The sequence below is a fragment of the Triturus cristatus genome, chromosome 4_1 (genome assembly GCF_964204655.1).
Source record: "Triturus cristatus chromosome 4_1, aTriCri1.1, whole genome shotgun sequence".
NCBI classification, from domain to species: Eukaryota; Metazoa; Chordata; class Amphibia; order Caudata; family Salamandridae; genus Triturus; species Triturus cristatus.
In genome coordinates, this window is record NC_140585.1 from 1134025222 (window position 1) to 1134052793 (window position 27572).

The 27572-nt window shown below is 44.8% G+C and overlaps 1 protein-coding gene across 2 annotated transcripts in view; it reads right to left on the minus strand.

Annotated features, from left to right (window-relative positions):
• The window catches only part of WASL (WASP like actin nucleation promoting factor), a 321008-nt gene that overhangs the window by 13209 nt on the left and 280227 nt on the right, over positions 1-27572 (minus strand). For both annotated transcript variants that reach the window (XM_085654202.1, XM_085654200.1), the window contains 2 exons: positions 23802-24334; positions 4173-4281 (listed from right to left, as the gene is read on the minus strand). In XM_085654202.1, the coding sequence (XP_085510328.1) occupies positions 4173-4281; positions 23802-24334 (642 nt within the window). The remainder of the gene's footprint in view (positions 1-4172; positions 4282-23801; positions 24335-27572) is intronic.

The following is a 27572-nucleotide window of genomic DNA, read 5'->3' on the forward strand; positions in this document are numbered from 1 at the left end:
GTTTTGTCTCACTCGCACCCCTGGGCCTCAATGGACTAGATGATCTTATTTGTTGGACTAGCACCAAACATCTTGCTTCTGGGCAGAACTTCACTTTCACAAGCGCAGGGATACCGGGCTCCTCTTTTCCTAAGGTGTACTGCAGCCATCTCATTAATGTTTGTGCAAACTCTTGGCACGGATTAAGAGTGGAGAAATGGTTGGAAAACTGGTACTACTACCATGCCACTTAAAATTAGAGACATTTCAAGTGTTATGCCTTTAGAGAAACATGGAAATTGCCATCCTGAAGTACGAGCCACACAATTAAAATTCCAGTTCGACAGTTCGCACAATTGTGTCAAAATGTAAAATCTTGAATACTATTTGCAGGATTCTGTGATGCAAGTACAAGTCTTACAAAGCAGACTTGGTCATTTAATGATATAGCTAATACAATTTGTGTTTGACTGCCATTTTTGTCTGGGAATCCTGCTGTCAGGATGGAAAAGAAAAATTTCCATCCTTGGACGGAAAATGATCTTTCACAATGGGGCAGCTGAAATGAGGCTACAAGTTGAAATAATCTTGTAAATTCTGTCTTGTAGGAAGAATGAATAAGAATAGCAGTACGTTTCTGTTTACCAATATATTTTGAGTTAGAAGCATTTTCCAATATGCTGTGCAACAAAACGGGAGCAGGACATAAGCGGACTCCCTCCTCGGTCCATACCACTTTTCATATATTGTTCATAATATTCATGATCATTCTAATGCACATGAGTTGCAGACAAATAATCAAATAACCAACACTGTGGATGCGTACTGATTTGGGAGCCTGGGGTGGGGCTCTATATGCCTCCTGCAGAGGCAAAATTTTGACAGGTTTGGCGTGACTCCTAAAACTCTCTCCTACCTGAGCATATCTCAGTACATAAGAAGTGAGAGATGCTTGCCATTTCTCCTTTTCTCTGAAACTCTCCTAGTTTCCGTTTGTGGCTCAGAAAACCCACAGGGTGTGAATAAATTTGGGTGGGGTGAGACGAGGGAGAGAACATAACACTATCTCCCTTGTTTTCTGTGGGAAACCTAAGCAGTAGAGGCTCTGTTCTCATTGTTGTAGGATACAAAAAAGAGGCTGAGAGGGTGTCTGAGTCTTCTAAAACAGACAGGATGCAATCCAATCTGGTCATTTAAAAAACACACATTGTTCAGAGGTAGTTTACTCCCACTATCTAAAGAAGTTTAACAGGCACACGTCATGCTGTAGAGGTAAATACATAAATCTGGTCTTGTGGCCAGCGAAGTGAAAGTCTTAACGGTATAGTAGTCACTGCTCGCACCTCCAGAGAGGATGAAATACTGCTGTGGCTGCTAAGAAAATATGCTACGTCTATATCACTGAAGCATATTTAAAGACAATCTTCTGGAATTTTTATTACAAAGGTTTTCTTTTATGACAATTAAGGTGTCTTTGTCTGAGCTTTGCTTAGTTGAACTTTCTCAAAAAGATCATCTGCTTTACTCCTAAAAGCCTCTCCTAGAGAAAAGCTATTTCCATTGTCTACACTGCAAAATGGAAGAGATGGAGGTAGGAAGCATCCAAGAAACCAGCATAAACAACACCTGTACCCATCAACCTCACAATATCAACACATGTTATCAAGCCCCATAAGAGGTTTATCCTTGTACTTGAACGGAAAAGCCAAAAGGATGAGTTTCAACTGAATGTGCACTTTACCAGAATTTACTTCTTCATCCATAGCTCAAAAACCATTGTTATGTTACTGCAATTTATATAGCGCAACAGCTGCCCCAGCAAAGGGGCGTCCCGGCGCTGACAGCAGAACAACTAACACAGAGGTAGAGGAAGGCTACATGGTGGGAAAAAGGTATGTTTTAATGGCCTTCTGAAAGCCAAGTAGTTAATGTGGCTTCGAATGTGAATGGGCAGCGTATTCCAGAGGTAGGCTGCTCTGCTGCGGAAGGAACGGCCTCCTGCCCGCACTCTCCGAAACCTTGGAACCCTCACCCGGTGGTGGCCTAATGAGCAGAGCTGACGTGTGGCGACGTAGGGGGTAACTAAGTTGGCCAGGATACTGGGGATGTTGAGTTTTAGGGCTTTAAAAGTGATGCAGAGGGCCTTAAATTCAATTATCCTAGCCACTGGCAACCAGTGTAGCCGGTGGATGGTGGCCGACACTGGGCAGGACCTCCGCATGCCAATCAGAGATCTGAATGCTGCGTTCTGGGCCCGTTGGAGCCGCGCAATCTCGGCCTTATTTGCCTCTAAATACAGAGAACAGGCATAATCCAATCTGGACATTATAGATGCCTGAATGATGGTCTGGTGCGTGAGTGGGTCAAAAAAGCCCAATAGGGGTCTGAGCCCCCGTAGAAGCCCAGAACAAGGGGGGCGCTACCTAGGCTTTCTGGCCACCATAGTTCGCTCCACAGACCGTGGTCCTTCCCCACCAACACCTCAGATTTAGTGGCTTTCAGCTGGAGGCAGCTGGCGGTCAACCACTCAGCGACCACCGCCAGGTCGCCCCGAAATTTCAGGGCGTCCCTCTCGGTGTAGCCTGAGAGTGCCACCACCAGCGGAGTGTCGTCGGCAAAGAAGACCATGGTCTTAAAACCTACTTGTAACAAGCATTAGTTCAGGTAATTCTTTTGTTATATAAGAAATTATAATTGACTGCCTGGAGCGTAGAGTTGAATACAAGCTATATTTACCATGATCTAAGTGCTGTACAACTATATAAACTCCAAAGATCAATTCAACACGCTCCATTTAAAGCAGAGACTGTAGGGTAGAGGCTGAACACCCTCTCATCTACTAGAATAACATAACTGGGGCTAACACATAAAACTCATGAATGAGACATATGGGCCATGGCACAGGTCTTTTGTCCAATATATAAAGCTAACAAATGTTCTTATGATTTAAAAAGTGCACCATTAGAAATGGCTGCTCATCCAGAGGCTTGCAGCCTTTCCTTGGCAAATGCAACCAACTTCTGGTATTGGTGGCCAGGAAGGCTGACAAAAGCAATTAAGTTGAACAGATTCTTACTAAGAGTATGGCCATTATTATATATTTTTGATATGTAAGGAATGTTATTTTGAGTTTGCTTTGATTCAGCACATTAAGGCAATATAATTTAATCTGATATATTAGTTCATCTTTTGGAAAACCAGAAGACAATAAGCTTTCACATGACATATGTAAGCACTGGGTTATTATTCAGGCAATATGGCAGACAGGAAGAAAGCTACACTCTCCCCATCCCCCCCACCAGCCCCCAATGCCCCAACCTCCCCAATACCACCCCCTTACAGCCTACTGCAAAGGCCGTCCCTGATTTAATCTTTTATGTTTTTAAAGATACAGTGATGAGTAATACATAAAATGTAAATAGTACAACCAAATTGGATTATGCTTATGTATTCGATAAGTCATAGCCTTAGTTACCTACAAAGCGGTCAGTGAAGGGTTTGTCATCTGAAACTATTTTGATTAGTTAACTTCCTACCAGATTTCACTAGAACTCCCATGCTTTGCACAAGTTCTCTCACTCACTGGCACACGCAAGAACTCCCATGCTTTGCACAAGTTCTCTCACTCACTGGCACACGCAGACACATTTCATGGATTGCTTTAAAACCTGCTTTGTAGTGCATAAATGTTAGCAATGCAACACATTGGTTGCAAATTAATACTCTCAGAGACTATCCGCAAGAGTGTACGAAGAGTTTACAATATTTTGTCACAGAATTATGAACAGAAATCAGTAGTTTTCAGAAGCTATAACCTTTCACTAATTACTGACTGTTGGCCAGACATTATATTAACTAAGTGGCAAATCTTGGTCATCCTGATCAAACTTTTACCATTAAAATAATTTGCAGACAGACTAAAATCAACCAAAGAGTTTATTCCTTATACTTTGTATTGTTACAACAGAGCGGAGATCTACCACTTAAATAGTTCTTAAAGCACACTTTATTTGCTAAACTTTGCCTAAAGAATTTCCTAAATTCTTACTTAGACCAATAGTTTCTGAAAATGTGTGGCCAACTGATTAGAGGCTACCTCAATACTTCTCACTTACTTACCGTATATTGGAGGAAGAACAACTATTCAGAAAGTAGAAAAATGGGAAATGTAAAGAGGTGTTTAATGTTCATACCTGAAGAATGAATGGCTTTACTCCTTTTTTGCATCACTTCCATTAATGCACCCACAATTCCTGAGGTGGGTGCAGGTGAGGAGGGCACCGTCTCCATCCCATCGGGAAGCTAAAAATAGAAATTCACAGTCAGTAATAAACCTGCACACACCAACAAGTTAAATGGACCATTTTTGCAAGTCAAAAACAAACACGCCTTGGCAATGCCAATAGGTGTGGCTTTAAAGCAATGTAATATGGCGAAGTGAAACATTACAAGTAGGTACCATGGGAATGGATATGCATTTGTGTTGAAGCAAAGAACTGTAGAATAATATTGGTGTAGGTAGAAAAGTCAGGTGACAGTGGCACTGTCAAGCCAGACCTAGAAATCATGTAGGTTAATGACTGCCCTCCTCCCATCTGTGCTGCTGCAAGAGAAAAACATAAATTATCTAGTTATCTAAGATACTTTAATAGCCTTACAATGTCATGTTTGTGCCCCCGAAAGTTCCACCTTAGGCAGCAGGTTAAATAAACAAAATGATCACAGCTGTTTGGAAGGAAAGCATTTTTTTGTGGACGTGCACAACTTCTGCCCAATCGGAACATGTACTCCTGGCTCCTAACAAGTGGGCGGAGCAAAAGTCTCTTCTTCTGGTGATTTTGACATATTGGTCTGGGGACAGCTGCGCTGTCAACGTAGTCCATAAAAAGCAAGGAATGACTCCTTGTTTGCTTTCCTGGTGTGCAAAGAATATTAAATGACCACGTTTTAAACCAGGAAGTAGCTTAATTAATGGCCAATTACCTGTGTGAATCATCACAAAATAAAACTGCAGCAAGAAAGGGCCTCAAAACTATTGGATCCAAACTACAGCATTTCACATTTTATTCAGAACACGGATTTATTTTCTACCTCGATTATATGTCACGGTGGCAGTCTCAAAAGCATCTACCAAGTTTGAATGCCTGAACTTACAGTTTCCATGGCCTGTCTCTCTGACTACAGTAAATGTTTCTCTGCAGGGAGCTATAGCTATAGATAATTTGAAACAAACAGTAACGCCTGTCGTGCAGGCTTTTGCAAAAAAGGAAAATGTTACTTCCCCTATAAGCATCTGTTCATTGCATGTAGTGCTGTGGATTCACATGCTGTGCAATCAACTGCCAACTAATGCTGGACTTGGATGTGTCCAAATAGTTTTTCTTCAAAGAAGTCTTTAGTAACGAGGTATAGTGACTCCACCTATTTGCTGGTAATGTGCATGGGCATTGGCTCCGTATTTAGATTGTTTTTCCGCATGGTGGGTGAGGAAGAAAATGTAGCGTAGAGATACAGAAGATGACCATGCGTAGAAAGAAGAAAGAAAGGCATTCGCAACAACCAAAGGCCTCCAGGGAGGAGAGTAGGCACATGGGAATCTACACCACTACACGCCACAAACAGATGCTTACAGGTAACATTATCCATTCGTAGCATGTGTAGCTGTAGATATACATGCTGTGCATAGACTGTAAAGCAGTCCCCCCCTAAGCAGTGGCTAGCCAGAGGATGCTGAGGACTAGAAAAGTGAACAAAGGACAACCTGGCCAACGTTCGCTTGTTGGCCAGCTAAGACATTCCCAAAGTGAATGTGTGGAGTAGACCAGGACGCTGCCATGCAGATGTCAGCTATGAGAATGTTACATAAGAAAGCCATAGAAGCCTCTTTATTTAAATGTAGAGTAGGGTCTGGGAGGGACAGACAAAGGTTTTATGGTTTTGGAGTAACAGGTTTGGATACATTTGGGCACTCATTCCTGCATTCCTGCTTTAGAGAGAGGGCAGCCATTGTGTGGTTTGGAAAAATAGACAGAGCTGCTGTGTTTTACGGAAGGCTTTTGCCCTGTCGGTGCAATAAATGAGGGTCCTTCTGACAACTAGTTTGTGAAGAGCCCTCTCTGCTACAGACTGAATGAGGGAAGAATACTGGGAGATCAACAGTCTGAATGAGGTGGAAAAAAGAGACTACCATGGGGAGAAATTTTGGGTTTGTCCCACGGACTAGTCTTTTGGTAGGTAATTGGAACAAAGGTTCTGCCAGTGTAAGAGCCTGAAGCTCGCCCACACGTCTTAGGGAAGCAATTGCCACCAGGAAAGTTACCTTCAAGGAAAGGAAGAGCAGAGGGCATAAATGTCATTCAAACGGTGAGCCCATAAGTCTGGTGAGAACTATGTTGAGATTCCAAGAGGAGGCAGTTCACCCTGGGTGGGATGGCTCTTAAGTCCTTCCATAACGGCTTTAATGACTGGAACCCTGAAGTGTGAGATATTAGCAAGTGAAGCAGCTAACAATGTCTGGGACTGCTGGTTGGAGGGGCTGATGGGCCTCGGAATACAAAAGTGCGCAAATCTTTTCCATTTGGCTGCATAGCAGGCTCTTGTGGTAGGCCTGTGGACCTCCTTCATGATGCTCATGCATTCTGGAGATAGACTATGGTAGCCAAATTCTAAGACATAAGGAGCCAAATCATAAGATTTAGCTGCTTGGGATATCTTAGCGTACCCTGGCTCTGCGTAAGAAATTCTAGGCAGAAGATTGGGCAGCTTCTTGTGAGGCAGTACATAGAGGTCGAGATGGGTGGTGAACCAAGGCTGTCTGGCCCAGTTAGAAGCCACCAGGATCAGAGTGACGGCTGTTTGCCAAAGCCTCCACACCACAAACAGTAGTGGGAGAGGTGGAAAAACATAGGCAAATATCCCTGACAAGTTCATCCATAGTGCCATGAACTGTGGGTGTGCATACTTGGAGACAAAGTTTGGCCATTTTGCGTTTTCAGTGGTGGCAAAGAGGCCTATGTGGGGGAACCCCCACCAATGGAAGTAGGAGAGCAGGGCTTGTGGGTGGAGTTTCCACTTGTGGACTTATTGCTGAAACCCGTTGAGCAGGTCTACAATATTGTTGTACACTTCTAGTAGATACTCCAACAATTTCTCTTTGATGGAGTGCCCACTGCTAAAGGGCCTGGGCTAACGCAGACGATTGTGAAGTGAGTGCCACCCTGTTTTTGTAGGTAGAACATGGCGGTTATGTCTGAGTGAATGAGGACTACCTTGTGCTGGATGTGACCGAGAAACACCTGGAGTGCTAGCTGGATGGCCAGCAGCTTCAGATAGTTGATGAGGAGATCCTGCTAATGAGGTGCCCACATGCACTGAATGGTCAAGTCCTGTAAGTGTGCCCCCCACCTACTGAGGGATGCGTCTGTTGTGCTGGTCTCCAAGGGCACAGAGTCAAAAAGGGTCCAACCTTGCAACAGGTTGTTGCTGTTCCACCAACCTGCCATGGGGAATTATGGCACTACAATAGGCCATCATGCCGAGGAGGTGCCTGATCGTCCAGACTGTTATATGACGATCTGGCTGAAAAATGGGTTCAGCGACTGGAAAGGAAAAGATTACTTACCTTGCAGGCACCTGTTTGTGGTGCTGTAGATTCACATGCTGTGCATACTCCTGCCATCTAGTGTTGGGCCCAGATGTGTGCAAGTTGATTTTCTTCGAAGTCTTTCAAGTCACGAGATAGATTAACTCCTCCTCTTGGTGATAATGCGCACGGGCATCAACTACATTAGATTGTTTTCCTGCATGATGGGTGAGGATGGAGTGTCCTTGCATAAGAGAAAAAAATATATCAGACGGTACTGCAACAGCTACAAGCCTCTGGGGAGGAGGGTGGGCGGATCGGAATCTACAGCACTACCTGTCACAAACAGATGCCTACAGGTAAGTAACATTTTCCGATCGAGGCAAGTGTGGTTGTAGATACACATGCTGTGCACACATTGCACAGCGGACCTCCCCAAAAGCGTGTGGGTGTTGCAGTGGTTTGGATAAGTGTATGAAGAACTGCCTGACCAACATTAGCTTGTTGGCGGGCTAGAACATTCACAAAGTAGTGTTTTGTGAAAGTGGGGGTGTAGACCAGGAAGCAGCTTTGCATATATCAGATATTCAGATGTTGACCAGGAAGGCCATAGAGGCTCCTTTATTTTGAGTAGAGTCTGCTTTAGGAGGAGTAGGTAAAACTCTTCCGGCCATTTAACCATCAACCTGCCAAAGCCTGACTGGGATATAGCTAGCCTTCCATTTAGTGGGTTGGGAGGAAGCCACATGAAGTTGTGTCTTTCTAAAAGTCCTAATCCTATCAACGTAGTACATAAGGTCTCGCTTAACATCCAAAGTATGGAGAGCACATTCCACAACTGAGCCTGGTTGTAGGAAAAAAATAAGAAGGTTGATTGTAGAGGACAACTGTGTACATATGTATTTGAAAAAAAGGGTCTTCCAGGTTTAAAGCTTGAAGCTCAATGACATGCCCGAGTGAGGTAATAACAATTAGAAATCTCACCATCCGAGAGGGAAATTGAGGGGGGCAAGTGTGAAGGGGCTAAAATGGAGGCCCATGAGTTGGAGGGCCCAGAGGTCTAGAATGGGCCTGAGGGACCAGTCTTTTTTGTGTATGAGGAAGTATAGGGAGGGCTTTGACCTCCTCTTTGAGTAGTGTTTCATGCTCTGCTGATAGGTGTTTGCGAGGTGGAATGGCTGGCAACGTGGAAGTGAGCTCCATACAATAGCGATGTTGGATAATATCCAACACCCACTGGTCTGAGGTTTGGTTTGCCATGTGGGAAAGAACTCTTGTAGGTGTTCCCTGACAGGTATAATGTGGTCATGAGGAAGAGGAGGCAACTCAGGGTTTGGTGGCGGGTGTTGCTCCTTTTGAGGAGCTACCCATGCCTCTGCAGTTGTTGCCCCTATAGGACCCTTTAAAATAAGGAGAGGATAACTGATGATACTGTGTGGAGCGGTGAGTGGAGGAAAGGGTTTTGAAAAGAAAGTCCTCCTCTATGGGCTCACTGTGGATTTCCACCTTATGGAAGGAAGCAGCTCTACTAATGTTAAGGGGTCCCCTCTAGAAGGAGGTCGGAAGGGAGAAGGCAAAAAGGTGCGGAAATGAGTGGTAATGAAGGTGGTGCAAAAGGTAAGGGGCTAATAGTCTTATCTGCCTTCCTGCATAGTTTTGCAGGAACTAGAGCGTCCAAAGCTTCTAGGAAGGATAGCTACCATTTAGAGGATAGAGCAGCAGGTCCTGTAGGGCAGTCAAGGATGTGGGCTGTGTGAGGGTAGATGACTGCTGCTTTTGCTTTGAATAGAGCTGTTCCCGGAGCTTATGGAGGATGGGCTCGACTAGTCTGCTGGTGTTGGACTTGGAGGTCGACGCAAAGACTTCACCTCCGAAATGGTCTTTTGTTTCTTTGCAGGTAGTACGCTCGGTGCAGAGGCGGATGAAGTGAATGCAGTGAATGCAGAGGGTCGGCTCAATGCCAAGGGCCGACTCGGTGCCGGGCTGGTCGGAGCCGAAGTGCTCCGTCGGGAAGGTTTCTTCGATGCTTAGCCTGAGTTGGGTGGGTCTTCCGAAGCAGTTGCTCGGTGCCGACCATTGCCCAAAGGTAGTGGCGGTCCAAAACCCGTGTTTGATGCTCCAGAGGAGCTGCCTGCTTCTTAGCAGAAGGCTGCTCAGGATAGTGTCGCGAGGGAGGGGGTGCCGTACTCAAGGACCACTGAGTAGGTGGAAGGTCCTCTATCAAAAGGTCAGAGCAGGAACTGCCTTCAAGGGAGAAAGCCTCTTCATGTGCAGCTGATGGATGTGGGTGTTGTTCCTCCTTGACATCGACTGGTCTGATGTATCTTCTAAGCTCCACAGTGACATCTCAAGTCAGCGTGCAGTGGTCGCGAAGAGTCTTTTTGGAGTAGAGGAGCGGCAGGCGTCGCTATCTGCCTCGTTGTGTTCCGGCAACAGTTCCAAATTACAGATCCTATGTAGATCGGTCTGTGGGTATTTCACGTGGCAGCGAGGACAATAGTGAAAAGGTGTCTGGTCCATCACGGTCGAGGCATGGTGGAGGGACGGGAGTGGGCCAGGTGGAAGTAGGCCTGAATGGCGAGGCCCAGGAGGGGTCGTGGTAGATACTAACCCGGCACGATTGAAGAATTCAAATAGACCCGAAAGAAGAGGAATGCGATCGAAGTACAATTCCGATGGAGGGAATATGCCGTGCGAACCGAAAGAGCACCACGCCGGTGTCAAACCTAGCACACGTCCGAAGACGGAAAGAAAACAATCTAACAATGGAGTCAATGCCCATGTGCATTATCACCAAGAGGAAGAGTCACACTACCTCGTGACTTGAAAGACTTTCGAAAAGAAAAAGAAGTTGCACACATTTGGGCCCAACACTAGATGGAAGGAGAATGCAGAGCATGAGTATCTATAGGCACACATGCCCTTGTTGGGCTGGGATAGGCTTTCCCAGTGACAGTTTAGTATTGCTCCCAAAGGGCTGGACTTGGAAGGGGCTGGAGGTGGTATAATGTAGGATTGATGTAAAATCCTGAACTGTATAGCAGGTCTATGGTGGATTGTAAGCAAAACACTGCTGTTCAGTTGCGCTTTTGATCATCCATACGTCTAAGTAAGGGAAGTGGTGGACTTTACTTCCTCAGAGATGAGCATCTACCATGGCAAGACACTTTCTGAACACCCTGGGGGCACAATAACCCTGAAGGGCAGTACTTTTAACTGATTAAGCTGGCCACTTGCCATAAATCGGAGGTACTGGCGACGTGCAGGTTGTATCGGGATGTGGAAGTAGGCCTTCTTCTTATCATGGAAGCGGACAACCTGACATCCAGCCCTACTTGCAGATAAGCACACATCGCCCCTTACCAAGGCGGTCCCTCCATTGCAGACTATTACTCCTCTTTACCGCTCCCCCCAACCAGGAACGTTACTCATGCCCTGAAAAAGTTCATTTCATGAACGAAACGCGTTGGCTGGCACCTCTTTTTTGAAAATAAAGAATTACTCAAGAATTCTCAAACATTACAAGACTCATTGACTAATTGATTACCACTTATCTGCATCACAGTTGGCACTTAACGACGGCGAGTGCTGGAGCAGTTTTGTGCACACTCAACCCAGATTGACGACCTCTAACACTACAAGGAAACACCACAGGGAAGTGCGGTCATTGTTTCCGCTGTTTGGAAACACAATCAGCAGTCATGAAGTTGCCTTGCTGTAGTAGCAGGATGACATCCTAAAGTGTTCTGACAGAGTTTTTTTATTGAGTGGCCTGAGGTTGAGTATGGGCCCGAGAGATCCATCCTTCTTGGGAATGAGAAAGTACAGTGAGTACACTTCCTCGCCGTGTTGGGAAAGCAGCACAAGCTCTATGATACTCTTGTGAATGAGTGTCTACTTTCTCTTGAAAGAGGTGCGGGGAGAGGCTTTGTCTGTAGAGGGGGGAAACCTGCTGATGTGTTAGTGAGTTCCAAACAATAACCCTTGCCTATGATGTCGGGGACCCATTGTTTTGAGGTGATGCCCACCACTGTGCCGAAAATCTTTTTCAGCCATCCTTTCGAAGTGGACAAACTGAGTAATAGCAATAGTATTAGTTGCTTACAAACATCAAAGTGCAGTTAATAAAGTGTTCTATAAGGAATATGCTACTTACCAGTATGCATCTGTTCTTGGCATGTAGAGCTGCAGATCTACACACTTTTGCATAGATAGCCATCTTTTGTTGGGCCCGGATGTTTGCAGTTTGTGTTTCCTCTTGGAAAGTCTTTGGAAGTCACGAGGTCGGTGACTCCTCCTTTGGATCGTATTGCGCATGGGCTTCGGCTCCATCCTCAGATTGTTTTTCGCCAGCAGGGAAAGATGGAGCGTAGTAACAACAGTGAAGAAACCCATGTGTGTTGTATCTAAATAAGATAGACTGGAACAGATACAGGTAGCCGGGTGGGCGTGTGTAGATCTGCAGCTCTACATGCCAAGAACAGATGCATACTGGTAAGTAGCATATTCCGATCGAGGCATATGAGCTGCAGATTACACACTTTTGCATAGACTATATAGCAGTTCCCAACCTTAGCGGCGACCACCGGTATCTGTTGCAGTGGTTTGAAATAGTGTTTTTAGTACAGCCTGGCCCATACTAGCTTGTTGCTTGGTTTGCACATCTACACAATAGTGTTTAGTGAAAGTGTGCGGCGTTGACCATGTAGCTGCTTTGCAGATATCATCTAGTGGGATGTTCCCTAGAGGAGCCCCTATCATCCGTGTAGAATGGGCTTTAGGGGGAACGGAAAGCATCCGTTTTGCTTTGTGGTAGCAAATCTGGATGCATTTTACAATCCACCTAGCTATCCCTGATTTTGAGATGGGGTTGCCCTTGTGTGGTGGAGAGAAAGAGACAAACAGTCGTTTGGTCTTTCTGAAAGGTTGTGTTTTTTGGACATAGTAAAGTAAGGCTCGTTTGACATCTAGCGTGTGCAGAGCCCTTACTGCAACGGTCTGAGGTTGCGAGAAAAATACTGGTAATTCTACAGATTGGGTTAGGTGAAAAGGGGAAATGACTTTAGGTAGGAATTTTGGGTTGGTACGGAGAACAACCTTGTTCTGGTGCATTTGAAGAAAAGGTTCTTGTATGGTAAGTGCTTGTATCTCACTGACCCTTCTAAGGGAAGTGATGGCTACAAGGAAAGCTGTTTTCCATGTGAGGAATTGCAGTTCGCATTTATGCAAAGGTTCGAAGGGAGGCCCCATCAGCCTTGTGAGAACGATATTTAAGTTCCACACAGGTGAGGGTGGTACTCTGGGGGGAATTATTCTTTTGAGGCCTTCCATGAAGGATTTAATGGCAGGTACTCTGAAAAGTGATAGGTGCTGCCTGTTTCGTAAGTAAGCTGCAATTGCTGCGAGGTGTAGCCGAATGGAGGTATAGGCTAGATTACACCTTTGTAGGTGGAGTAAGTAGCATATGATGTGTTGTATAGACACATCTAGAGGATTGATTGTGTTGTGGCAATAAACAACAAATCTTTTCCACTTGGCAGCGTAGCAGGCTCTAGTGGTAGGGTGTCTAGCTTCTCTGATGACGTTCATCAGTCAGGGGTAAGGTTTAGGTACCCGAATTCTAGGATTTCAGGAGCCAGATCGCAAGGTTGAGCTGAGCTGGGTCCGGGTGCCTGATCTCTCCATGGTTCTGGGTTAGGAGGCATGGTGAGAGGTGTAGCTTTTGGTGTGGTACTACCGAGAGTTCCAGCAGCGTGGTGTACCACGGTTGTCTGGCCCACGTTGGAGCTACTAGGATCAATGTGAGGGAGTGCTGTTGTAGCTATCGCACCACTAATGGAATGAGTGGGAGAGGCGGAAAAGCGTACGCAAATTTGCCTGACCAGTTCATCCATATCGCATTTCCTTTGGACAATGGGTGTGGGTATCTGGCAGCGAAGCTTGGGCATTTTGTGTTTTCGTGGGTGGCGAAGAGGTCTATCTGTGGATGCCCCCACATTTCATTTGAAAGAACGGATGAAGAACCTGTGGGTGAAGTTCCCACTCGTGGATCTGTTGTGTCTGTCTGCTGAGCAGATCTGCCACGGTGTTTTGGACTCCTGGGACATGTTGAGCTAGGAGAAAGATTTTGTGGGGAATTGCCCATCTCCATATGCTCTGTGCTAATTGAGAGAGCTGTGGAGAGCGTGTGCCGCCTTGTTTTTGAATATAATACATGGCCGTCATGTTGTCTGTGCGAATGAGGACTGCCTTGCCTGAAATCCGTGGTTGAAAGGATTTCAGGGCTAGAAAGATTGCTAGTAACTCCAGATGGTTGATATGGAGTAACTTTTGATGCGGCGTCCATGTGCCCTGCACTGTGAGGTGTAATAGATGAGCTCCCCAGCCGGAGAGCGATACGTCCGTTGTTAGTATTATTTGGGGAACCGGGTCCAGGAACGGTCGACCTTTGGAAAGGTTTGTGGTGTTCCACCACTGCAGAGAGCGATGGGTGCGACCGTCTACCAACACCAGATCTGTCAGTTGCCCCTGGGCCTGGTTCCATTGGCGCGCTAAGCACTCTTGGAGTGGACGCATCTGGAGCCTTGCGTGAGGCACTATGAAAATGCAAGAGGCCATCATCCCTATCAGTTGCATAAACACTCGTGCTGGAAGGGAGTGTTGAAGTACGAATTTTTGTCGCAAAGCCTGAATGCTTGCAATCCTGGCCGGATTGGGGTATGCTATTGCTTTTGAGGTGTCTATGGTGGCACCAAGGTATTGTTTTATGTGGGATGGTGTTAGCTGGGACTTTTGGTGGTTCACCGTGAAGCCTAGTTGGTGAAGTAGTTGGATTGTGGTAGCGGTGTGGTGTACACATTGGTTGTATGAAGTGGCTTTTATCAGCCAATCTTCCAAGTATGGGAAGACGTGAATGTGCTGTCTTCTGAGGTGTGCCGCCACCACCGCTAGGCACTTGGTGAATACCCGTGCTGCTGTTGTGACTCCGAACGGGAGCACTTTGAATTGGTAGTGTTGTCCGTCCACTACAAATCTGAGGTACTTTCTGTGAGCATGGTGTACTGGAATGTGGAAGTATGCGTCTTTCAAGTCCAGTGTGGTGAGAAAGTCATTCTGGGAGAGGAGCGGAAGTACCTGCTGAAGCGTTACCATGTGAAAATGGTCTGAGTGTATGTATGTGTTTAGGGGCCGGAGATCTAGAATAGGTCGTAGAGTCTCGTCCCTTTTTGGTATTAGAAAATATAGGGAGTAAACCCCGAAATTTTGTTGATTGACGGGAACGTGTTCTATTGCCTGTTTTTGTAGGAGGGAGATTACCTCCTGCTTTAGCAATGTGGAATGTTCTTGTGACATTGGGCGTTGCCTGGGTGGAATGTTTGGGGGGGTAGATGTTAATTCCAGGCAGTATCCTGACCGAATTATTTGCGTCACCCATTTGTCTGAGGTGAAGGTCTCCCAGACATGAAGGAAATTTGTGAGTCTGCCCCCGACTGGAGTGGAATGGTCTGGGGGGAGCGGGGGGGGGGGGGGGGGGGGGGGGGGAAGTCATTGGGTAGTAGGTGTGGCAGAGCGGGCGTTGTTTTTTTTGCCTCTGCCATTGTTGTTATTACCCCTGCAGCCGCCTCTTTGGTAACCTTTTGTAAAGGTGGTCTGAGTAGTGGATTTGTACGATGTGGACGCTATGTCTGAGGAGTAGCCTCTGGATGCACTCCGAAAGGATAAGCGGCGAAAGGAGCGTCTGGCCGGATGAGACTGTAAGGCCCCCATGGATTTTGCTGTATACGTGTCCTGTTTCATCTTCTCTAAGGCCTCATCCACCTTTGGCCCGAATAGATGTTCCTGGTCAAAGGGATAGTTAAGGATGGAGGCTTGTACTTCTGGTTTAAACCCAGATAACCTTAACCAAGCAAGACGACGGAGAAGGACGCTAGTGTTAATGACCCTGGAGGCTGTGTCTGCTGCGTCTAGGGCACAACGTATAGAGGTATTCGTGATTGTTTTACCCTCTTGAATCAACTCGTTGGCTTTACTTTTATATTTTTCAGGGAGATGTTGCATTATGCTCTCTAATTCGTCATAATGAGCCCCGTCATATCTGGCCAGCAGTGCTGAGTGTTTGCTATACGCCATATGTTGGCGGCCTGGGATGCTGTGCATTTGCCTGAAGCATCTAGCAGTTTTGATTCCTTGTCAGGTGGTGGTGCATCGCCTGACGCCTGTTAGTTTGCCCTTTTACGTGCCGTAGAGACCACTAAGGAATCTAGTGGTGCTGGTCCTCTAATGTAAGTGGGATCTGAGGGAGCAGATTTTTACTTCTTTTCGATACGTGGGTTAAGGACCCTGGCTCAACTGGGTCTTTAAAAACTTCTGCCGCATGCTTTACCACCCCTTTGAGCATGGGCAGTATGGAGGTGGACCTCTGTGTAGTATCGAATGTGTCTAGGAGGAAATCTTCCTCCACAGGGTCATTATGCATGTCCACCACATGATAATGTGCTGCTCTTTGCAGAAGATGGTTAAACCCTAGTGAATCTTCAGGTGGAGATGGTCTAGAAGGGTAAATATCGTCTTGTGGGACATTGGGGATATCTGGTATATGGTAATCGTCCAATGGATCTGGAGATCCTGTAGGGGTGGGGTCTTGTGGCACATCCCTGTATCATAATATGGGTCCCCATGATCATCATCGTCTGGAGACGGAGTAGGAGAACGATGAGGTGGGGGTGGAGGTGGGGAAGGAGGTGGAGGAGGAGGGGAAGGTATTCTGAATGGAGAGGTAACTGAGTCCTTCCTCTTTGGAGGTGGAGGCGGAGCAGGCTTCTCCAAATGTCTCTTCTTAGTAGAGAGCGTCAAATGTCCAGTTTTTGGATCCGTGGTAAGAGTTTTTTTGCAAGGGATCCAGTGTAAATAACTCTGGTGAGGTAATTTGGTCCGTCGGCGCCGAAGGCATCGGGCCGATGATTTTTTAGGTTTTTCCGTGCCGGTTCGATGTTTAGAACCCGGCTTGGGACCCTCCGGTCTCTTGGTCGGCGCCGAGATGGGCTTCGGCTTGGAAGTGTCTGTGCCGGTGGCCTTGTGTGGTTTGGTCGGCACCGAAGATGGCGTCGGTGCCGAAGGGCTGGGTTTCGACCCCGAGGGTTTCGGTGCGGAGCTCGGTGTCGGGGCCGTCTTCTTTTCGGTGCCCAAGTGTGTTTCTCGGCACCGCTGGCAGGCTGGCTCGAGCCCGAGCCGCCGGAAGGCTTTCTTGGCTTCTTCAGTGGGCCCGAAGGTGGGGTGTGTGAAGCAGTGTCTCTGGTCTTGCCTAGGCCCGGAGGCGAAGGCGTGACCGAAGCCTTTTTGGGTGTCGGCGCGGGTGTGGGAGGGGGTAGATTGGTACTCACGACCCTCTGCGCCGGGGTGATGCCCTCCACATCTGACTCGTCGGCCTCGGAAGCGCTGACGAGGTCCTCTTTGGTACGATGATGTTCCGGATCGTCAATGTCGTCTCCGAAGAGGTCGATTGGAATGGACGTCGAGGAGTGTGCCATGTTCCTTCTGGCTCTTCGGTCCCGAATAGTCTTTTTGGATCGGAAAGACTTACAGGCCGGACGATCTCGAGCCTCGTGTTCCGGGGAGAGGCAAAGGTTGCATACCTCATGAAGATCGGTGTGGGGAAATTTGGACCCACATTGAGGGCACTTTTTAAATGTAGTTCTTTCCATGAGCCGGGACCGGAGCCTGGGTAGGCCCGAAGGCCGCCGTCGACGACTGGAACCGAAGGTATGTGTCGATGAGAAGTCGCGTTGATTGAAGAGATCGTGATCGAAACAATACAGCGATTGGGGTGAGGATTGCGCGTCGAACTGGAAGCTGTTCGGAACCGGAGCGCGAAGATCACATCCGAGCCCGATGGCGGAAAAAAACAATCTGAGGATGGAGCCGAAGCCCATGCGCAGTACGATCCAAAGGAGGAGTCACCGACCTCGTGACTTCCAAAGACTTTCCAAGAGGAAAAACAAACTGCAAACATCCGGGCCCAACACCAGATGGCGATCTATGCAAAAGTGTGTAATCTGCAGCTCATATGCCTCGAACAAGTTATTATTAATGTTATTACCTGGTATTCAGGGGATCGAGTAAAAGGCATACCAAGTATACATTATAGTCAGTCCAGGATCAACTAAGAACCCAAAGAACCCAATGAGAGTGTCTCTGATCATGAAGTTCAAATAAACAGTTTATTTAATTTTTTTCATCCATTAAAACAAATATGAAAAGTACAAAACCTTCACCAGGTAATATGACCTGCAATGACAGCATGATCGTCAGAGCAGTCAATTAATAAATTCTCCTGCCAATAAATGGTTCACTTTCTTTTTTACAACGGGCAATGCATAAAACAATATTTCATTATAGTCACAGTGTTACAGGCTTCTAATATACTCAACAAGCCAGCAACACAGTTAGCAGTCATATATCCGAGCAGAAGGCAGGGTGTTAACATATCTAGCTCACATTATGCATTAGTATCATCACTATTGCAATTCCTCGCTGCTTCCTCTGGATAATAATTACCACTTTAATGGGACCCTCAATATCCCTTGGTTTGGGTAGATCAAATCTGAGTGTGCCATTAAATATAAGGTCTCACATCCAATCATGCATTTTAGGCACATTTCCATGACCCATCCAGAAGGTGAAAAGAGCATACTTTTGCAGGGATGCTACTGTCAAGATCCATAAAGGCTTGAAGAGAATGGAGACAAACAAAGTTGTTTGGCTCCCACTATTGTGGCATTGTGCTCTGGTCACAGGTGTGTTTGCTGCTATTGACACTACGGGAGTTCCCTTGCTGTGTTTGCAACTTTTGTTCCAGCTATGGCAGAAGATATTGCCGCTGCTGCTGTTGGTGTAGTGCTGGCAGCTGTGGTTGATGCTGTGGACACTAGTTTGTTCTGTGGTTGCAACTTTTGACACTACTGTGGTCCTTTTTGCTGTTTCAACTGTTGTTGGAGTGGCTCACGCTAGTCATGCAGCTGTTGCAGCCGGCTTGGCAGCTTTTGGGGCAGCTGTCATAGCTTACAAATGTTGCAAAATCAGGTTGTCCTTCCTTGTGAGAACTGGGCCCTGGGCTGGTCACAACAGCGGTTATTACAATTGTTACTGCTGTGCTGGCAGTTGCTCTGCTCCTTGTTATTGTGGCCGTGGTGGTTGGTTCTTTCATGAAACTTAATGTTGCTGTAGTCCCAGCTCTGGTTGTGGCGGACATTGTTGTAGCTTGCTGTTGTAAACATATAACAAACCTCTTATCTGAACTATTTCATTTCAACAATGGTAGTCACTCATAAGACGACATTTCCCCATAAACAAAATCTCATCATATAAAAATTCTTATGATTTTTTTTATTTATCAAAAACAGTTATACATTTTTTCTTTTTATGGATATAATAGTTATCTTTTTTTATATACAAGTGCTCAAATAGTCATGAAAAACCTTTTCAAATACTCACAAATACATGTAATTATGTGTGTTATTAGAAAATAAAAACAAAACTCTCAATTGTGATAACCCCCACACAAAACCATCATACCTCCATTCTCACCTCTCATTCTCTTCAAACATACTACCAAACATACCACACACAAACACAATTGTGACAATAAAAAACACAACTTTGACGGGATCCTACTGGCTATTGCTTTTAAACATGATTTACATTCCAACTGTGACATTCATCTTTTACACATCTGGGAATCCTACCCAAGACACAGATGAGAGAAGAACCAATCAGAAGCTATGAGAAAAATCTCTCCTTTTTTGAATGTCACAGTTGAAATGTGAATCATGTTTAAAAGCATTAGCCAGTAGGATCCCGTCAAAGTGGTGTATTTTGTCACAATTGTTTTTGTGTGTGGTATATTTGTTCACAATTGAGAGATTTGTTCTTTTATTGTCTAATAACACACATAATTAAATGTATTTGTGAGTATTTGAAAATGTTTTTCATGACTATTTGAGCACTTCTATATAAAAAGATAACTATTATATCCATAAAAATAAAAAAGTATAACTGTTTTTGATTAAAAAAAAAAATCATAAGAAAATGTATATATGATGAGATTTTGTTTATGGGGAAATGTCATCTTATGAGTGACTACCATTGTTGAAATTAAATAGGTCAGATAAGAGGTTTGTTATATGTTTGTTGCTATTTCCCCCTCCTCTTGGACCTAGAAGCACACAGGGGACACCTTCTTCTTAGTACAGTAGCTTGCTGTTCTCTCTCTGCTAAAGTAGCACATTATGTCTTTGCTGTAGTTGCAACTGTAGCTGCTGCTGTTGTCCTGTGGCAAATATGTTAACAACTGGAGTTCCTGCTGTGATTTTAGCTGTTGTGGATTCTGTGGTCACTGCTGTCGTACTGTGCTTGAAACTTTTTTTGAAGCTGCTGTTGTAGTATTTGCTTACGCTGTAGCTCTTGTAGCTGCTGCAGTGGTAAAAGCCATGGTGGCAGATGCTTTTGTCCCTGGTATTATTACAGCTGTGGTCCAGTGGCAGTTGTGACTGATGCTTTTGTCCCTGGCATTAATACAGCTGTGGGCCTAACTGTGGCTAAAACTGTTGCTGCAAATATGGTGGCAGACGTTTTTACTGCTGTGGTGAGCTGTGCTGCTGTGATAGGTCATGCTATCTCTGTTGTGGTTACATGTGTAGTCACTGTTGTGGTCCCTACCTTGTGGGTGGCTGTTATAGCTATTTTCCAAACCATGGTGGCAGCTGTGGTCACTGGTGTGACCGTCTACTGTAGTCACTGATGTTGCAAGAGCTGTGGGCACTGATGTTGCAACACTGCATTTCTGTATTACTACTGTAGTCACTAATTTCGTCTCTGTCTTTCTGCAAACGGTTATTACAGTTGCCCCTGTCATGGTGGTAGATGTGGTCACTGTGAGCTCAGCTCTGGAGGAAGCGGTGATCAATGCTGAAGTTGCTAGGTCTTTGTTGTTGTGGCAGTTGTCGCTACTGTCCCTGCCCTCGGGGAATCTGGAGCAACCACTGTGGTTCCTAGAGTCATTACAGCCGTTATTGAAGAGGTTATATCTCTGCCCTTCTTGCAACTACTATTCATACTTTGTTAGTGGCTGTTATCAAATCTATTTTAGCTATTGTCTGGGATCTGGTTACTGTGGCAGAAGCTATTTCTGTGGCTGATTCTGCTGACGGTGCAACTGTGGTCTCTGCTGTAGTGATTGTTCTGGTGGCAGCTGTGGTTGCAGCGCACATACTACTGTTGGTCCTGCCATAGAGGCAGGTCACTTCTTTGGTGCCTGCCACTATGGCAGCTTTGGTCATTGATGTGGATTCTACTATTACTACAGATATGTTTGCTATGATCGCTCTTATGCTTTGATGCTACTGTGGTTGAGAAGAGAAAAATAAGAATTTGACAGGCCCCCAAGACCCTTTTACCATATTTCTTGTCAGCTAATCACATGAAGTCTGGCAAACAACCAAAGAGCTCCCTATTGGGACCCTCCTTCGGCAACACAATACAAATAGTGGTCAATCAAGTGATCTGCTTTCATAAAGAGTCTACTCAAAAATTCCTAAGCTCCTTTCTGTACACCTAATTTTCTTTTTTCTGTTATGACGAGATAAAATAGCTAAAACCATCTCCGGTCACAACTAAATAAAAAGGGTCTCACCGAATAGGTCCCTAAACAAACATGTTGCCTTCCCTACTACCAGGTATCCAACTGTACTTCCTTCCAACTAGGACCGGTCAGGTAACAACCATACTTGATATTTACACTTTAGGCTCACAACACATATTCTCAAGCACCACAGTTCTTCTGTTACAAATCTATCAGGCCAACACACAGGAAAAAAGTCACTTAGACAGAACTTTGAACTCAAAAACAGGTGGATGGCAATAGTCACATGCTCTTGAGATGGGAGACCTAGGATAACAAGACAGACAAGGTAGAGGGAGAGAAGTGGATAAGGTGCAGGGTCTCTTAACAGGACACCGATGCGCTAACTGACGCCCTGAGAAAATCACAACAAGATTATACAGCTCATCAGACGAGTAGTCTGGCACCAAAATCCAACTTAAACACATCAACGCAACTAGTCCTATACAAGCAACAAAGCTTATCGCACCAACAATTCACTGACACCTAGGGAAGTACAGTTAAACTCTGAACAGCACAAAGTGCACCAAGACTTTAGCTGAATAGAAGATCTACCTCTTGAGCAGGAAAGAGAAATCAAAGCCTAAGAGTCCCATTTGTGGAGCTTCTTGTGTTTCTTCCTGGAGGACTTGTCATCGGTTGCGGCCACTATGAGAATTGCTGGATTAATGGGAGCTATTGCGGTATCTGGACTGGCAACAGGCCTCATGTTCAGTATTTAATTTGGAAAATACTATGTGCTGGTACCTAAAGTTTCCTTAGAAGACCATAGAGGTGCAGACGATGGCTGGGGTTGCTTAATTCCAATGCAACCTAGTCTTGATTCCACTCATGTCTCTTTCATCCACCGCCATTCACTCCCTACCTCTTTATAACAATCTTTCAGGTTATTGTTCATCTTGCTTTTCTCCCTTTGTCACTGTTTAACATCTTTCTCTCCCTCCGTATTTCCCCCTTTTATGTTTTTCTCTTTCTTAAACTGGGTCAAAGTCTGAAGAGGAAAGGTAAGTCCTGGTCTGCACTTAAAGGTGCAGATGGACCTAAACTGGAACCACCGGCTCTAATTAAGCACCCCTGACATTTGTCTCAGATACACACTATGAACAATTGAATTTTCGGCTCCTTAGCGTACATTGGCACACCTCCTGCGTGACTTTGGGTCATGAGGGTGATATCTGCTTGTGGCAGGATAGACCGGACGTGAACATTTTCAGAGGTGTTATCCTGTTGAAAAACACTGCAAAAGACAATTTTGGTAGAACACATTCAGAGGCTTATTCTACATACTCTGAGGACAATCGGTCAGGCCATGCCCTAAATATTGGCTGTTGGTAAATAAACGTATCCTTTTCAAAACCTTGGTTCCATCCCATCAAGCTTTTTATAAAACTTCTCCTAAATAGCTTAGCACAGACTCCACCACTAGAAGCCAAGAAGAGCTCCTAGATCTTCAAATTCGCTGCTGCGGACGCTTCCCAAGATTAGGATCACTACCTGTGGCTTCCAAAGTCTGGAATGGCCTACCACTCCCTCTGCGCCAACTTACAATTGAAAGCCAGTACAAACATTAACTTAAAACCTGGCTCTTTAAATGATGATTTCGCACAATTTATGTACCATCTAGCCAACTTCCAGCCCCAAGATGCCTAGTTTGGCAGCTGCACGCTTTGTAAATCTGATTTGTTGTTGCAGTTGTGAGGTGCAAAAAAGGAGCAGACGTCAGTGTGCTAGGGCGGTGTCTTCTACTGCTCCATGATATCATATTTGGGAGGGTTACTTGAAGTGAAGTGCCACCTATTGGTAAGAACAGCTAATTCAACTTTCTGGATCCAGATCGGTAAGTGGAGGAGATTCAAGACGTGAAGAATATGCAGGGAGAAAAAACAAAAAATAATGGTTTTTTTCTACAAGAAAAGGTGTCCATTATCTCCATGGAGAAATAATAATTGAATTCATTTAAAAAAAAAAAGTTACTTTGAAGTTGCTGGTATATCTGTAAATATAAGCTGGGCTATTTAGTTGAGTTATGCTCCCAATTTAGTTTTTGGGTTCAGAATATATTAGAAATTGTCTCGGAGTGACCACTGCCAATGAATTTTGTTTATCCAAGGCTTCCTTTTTAAGGATTCCGCACATCAGTTCTGTTTTTGCTGGATTTCAGGCAGTTTAAATGCTTTTTAAAAAATATGTTGGTATTTACTACTGCTGCTTCAGCCACTCATGTAAATATGGACACATTGGTTAAGTTGCTTTTTTTCTCTTAAAGATGGCAAAGGTCAATATCTACTGCAATAAGTCACATCATATTAAATTTAATTTTAACCACCTTCTATGTATACGCTTCACGTTCACGTTATATTTGGAACCCTGCACGCTTACAATTAGTGTTGACTGAGGATAACAACATAACATCATAAAGATGTCTAGCAGTCCAAATTTTGATATTCCATAGTAGAATTCTGAAAACGTAGTTTATTTTGCAAATAAAGAAGTTACTATTTGAATACATTTAGGTATACATTTTTTATAAAGGACCAAAATGAAAAATATACCGTATTTACTTACAGACTTTAACTGTATGCCTTGTCTGATTTGATCTAATAGTGCATCTCTTCCAATGCCAGATACTGGTCTGTTTTCTTTCTGATCCACTTTCTTAAGTGCCGCTCCTTCTCTTATTTGCTCCAAGAGGGCAGACTTGCCTACTGAAGAAACTGAAACTTGCATATCACCATCAGAAGATGGTCCAGGTGGGGGAGGAGGTCCAGGAGGCGGCGGCGGAGGAGGAGGTGGTGGAGGGGGAGGTGCGGCAGACCCGGGCATTGAGGGTGGTAGAGGAGGAGGTGGTGGTGGGGCCCACTGTGAAGAAACGGCCGGAGCTTGAGGTGGTGGAGGGTGCACTCTGTTTGGAGGTGGAGGAGGCATAGAAGAGCCAGGCCTGAAAGGAGGTGGAGGTGGGGGTGCTGCTGTTGGAGCTCTAGAAGGAGGTGGAGGCGGTGGAGGAACTCCTCTTCCTCTGGCCGGAGGTGGCGGAGGACCTGAATTGTGTGGAGGTGGAGGTGGGGGTGGCCCTCCTCGGAAAGGTGGGGGCGGAGGAGCTAAAACAAAAACAGACACATCGAAAGTTTTAGTAATATTTCAAATGTAATTAGTATCAATTTCTGAAAGAGAGAAATAAATTGCAATGCAGCACACGTTGCAAGAGTAAAAATGCATAAACTGTGAGAATCAGGCAGGAGGTCCATTTCTAATATTTAGTCTTAATCTAAGTGAAATGAGTATTGTTACATTCAGGGCATCTCATTCCAGACACTTATTTCAATGGGTGTTACCCCCCCATGCACAGCATTATTCATGGGGGTGGTTGAAGGTTAAAAAGTTGCATGCATTACTGCTGCATAGGATTCAGAAGTGAGTCATGGTAGTGCACTACTTAAACATTTTTGGGGGGTTTAAGTAGTGCACTACCATGACTGACTTCTGAATCCTATGGAATGTCATGTAATTTGTCTGTCAAGTTGAACACTGCAGCTTTGAATACTAATAATTACCATGTTCTCCTGTTAATCAAAGACGTTCATACTGCAACTGTTTGTTATTTGAATTTGAAATTATAACTCATACAAAATGCTGCTTTCCCCTGGCTTAAGTATAAGAGAATATCCTCATGACCTTGATTTAGTAACTAATACAACCATGTGGCAACCTGTGTATTATGTGTATGTATGTCCCGCACACCATTTTAGATCAAGTTTTTCGTAAAGTATTCCATTGAGGGGAGCTATCTCGGAGTACGCTTCATCCTGGTAGCGCCGAAGTAATGTCCATAAGGTTGCTGATATGGGTAATATCAGTCCCGAGATGCTCACACCATGTGAAGATGATAAAATCATCAAAATCGATTTCATTCAAAATTTCAACTCGTTTAATTGTAAGATCATCATTTTATTGTTCGTTTATGTAAATTGTGAAACCGGTGATCTCCAATATTCAAATGCATGTATTATGCTCAACGCCTTTGATACAGCATGTTAGGATCCCAGTTTCTTGTGAGAAATACAAGATGTTTAACCCAATGCATTTCGGGCACCTTCTGCCCTTCGTCAGGGGTTTGTATCTGTGAAGTTAAGAATCACATAAATGCTGTTACAATAGTGTATAACTTTTCACCTGAACTGTCATTCAAACAACAATATATCCATGTAAGTGGCCGATCTTAACGCTCCCAACTGTACCGCTTTCCCGCTAAACAGATATTCAACACATAATCACGATTTTACCCCTGATGTACTAATCCATCATATTACTCCAAAAAAGTTACCATCCGTCTAAACACGAAGCATTCATCTAGATATTCAGTCCTACTTCTAACCTTTATTTAGAACGAAAAAACTAGCGTGCCGCTAATCTTACTTGAAAAAGTTGCAAAGGCCACTTCATCCGTCTCTCCTATGGAGATTACGTCCCTTTCACTTTACCACGTGATGCGATCGATTTGTAACCCTCGTTGTAATCACCCTCACCTGAGTGGCGGCTTAAACTAAACTCCTCGATGTTACTTAGCATACAACTCCCATAATTCCCCCAAGCTGTCTATTGGTTCATCTACTCAAGTTCCTATAGGTAGTCGTGATTTAAATTTGAATACCCCGCCCTGCCCTGAGTGGTCAATTAAATGCGATTGGGAGCGTTAAGATCGGCCACTTACATGGATATATTGTTGTTTGAATGACAGTTCAGGTGAAAAGTTATACACTATTGTAACAGCATTTATGTGATTCTTAACTTCACAGATACAAACCCCTGACGAAGGGCAGAAGGTGCCCGAAATGCATTGGGTTAAACATCTTGTATTTCTCACAAGAAACTGGGATCCTAACATGCTGTATCAAAGGCGTTGAGCATAATACATGCATTTGAATATTGGAGATCACCGGTTTCACAATTTGCATAAACGAACAATAAAATGATGATCTTACAATTAAACGAGTTGAAATTTTGAATGAAATCGATTTTGATGATTTTATCATCTTCACATGGTGTGAGCATCTCGGGACTGATATTACCCATATCAGCAACCTTATGGGCAACCTGTGTATTGCCAATGTGTTAGATTTTGTATTTTAATTTTACATTCTAATCTCTTTGTGTCCAGCTCGACCTTTCCCGTCTAATCTACTTAGACACACACATTCAAGCGTTATATAGGGATTTGCCGGTCACCGTGCTACTTCTCTTGCATTTTACTCACTTCCTGGTTCACTTCATGATTGCAGGTTGACGGTGCAGCTTTTCTAACTGCTTTCTTCAAGAGGCGGGCCCGCGACGTAACCACACTTCCAGTTATCGCCGCAGGTCGACAGACACAGCAGCGTAATCGCAGCCCACTTGCAGACCGCGTAGAGGTAAGGACTCCTACTTAACTGATCCGACTTTTGCATCACGCTTACTTTCTGCATTATAGCTTACGCCTGTCTTAATCTACAGGACCACGCTCCCAGGAATGAGCATTACCCGGCTCTTTCCAACGTGTACGCTGCAATATTTACAGGCTACCCTTTAAGGTAAAATTCTGCAATTGTCGCTGCTATATTTCCCTCACGCTCCCTTTCATAGCCCGTTTCAGGTGGCACTTTATGCCTGTGCACCCGACTTAACACTAACATCATTTGCTATATATTAGAGGTTGAGGTGCATATTTACCTAATTTCTGCTGCACTACATACTCGGGCGCTATTTTTACTTAATGCCCTGACTAGATGGCACTTTATTTCTGTGCTCCAGACTAATAACGCTAACCTTGACACAATACACTCGAGGTCTCTTACATATTTGCCTCTTAGATAAACACTGATTTTAATATATATCGGGTGTAAGTTTCGTCCCACATTTACCTACGCCATGCGGCATTTACACACTGCGGCTTCCTATTCACTTGCCACCATACATAGTCAGGCCTTTATTTATTTCCACTCTGGGGGTTCAACTGCGCCCCTTTCTGAGGTGTTAGGTAGACAGTAAATAGGCACCTTACCATATTGCCAAATTAATATGTTGCCTCCTCTTTGTCCCTAGTGACAATTTACCTGATAGGGTTCCACTCATCAAGTTATACACCACTTCTCCGAAGTACCTTTCCCAGGCCAGCCGGGACGGAATTACAACCGGCGGAGAGGTGAGCCTCCCTCCTCGTTTTGGTATTTCCACGTGCACGCATATGCGTAGCAATCGAGTCCACAGCTTGGACCGAGGATTTACCTTTATTTCACACACTCTTGTATTTACAGATCGATCACCACTCAGTTAACATGTCCAAATGGTAAGAGTGTATATCCC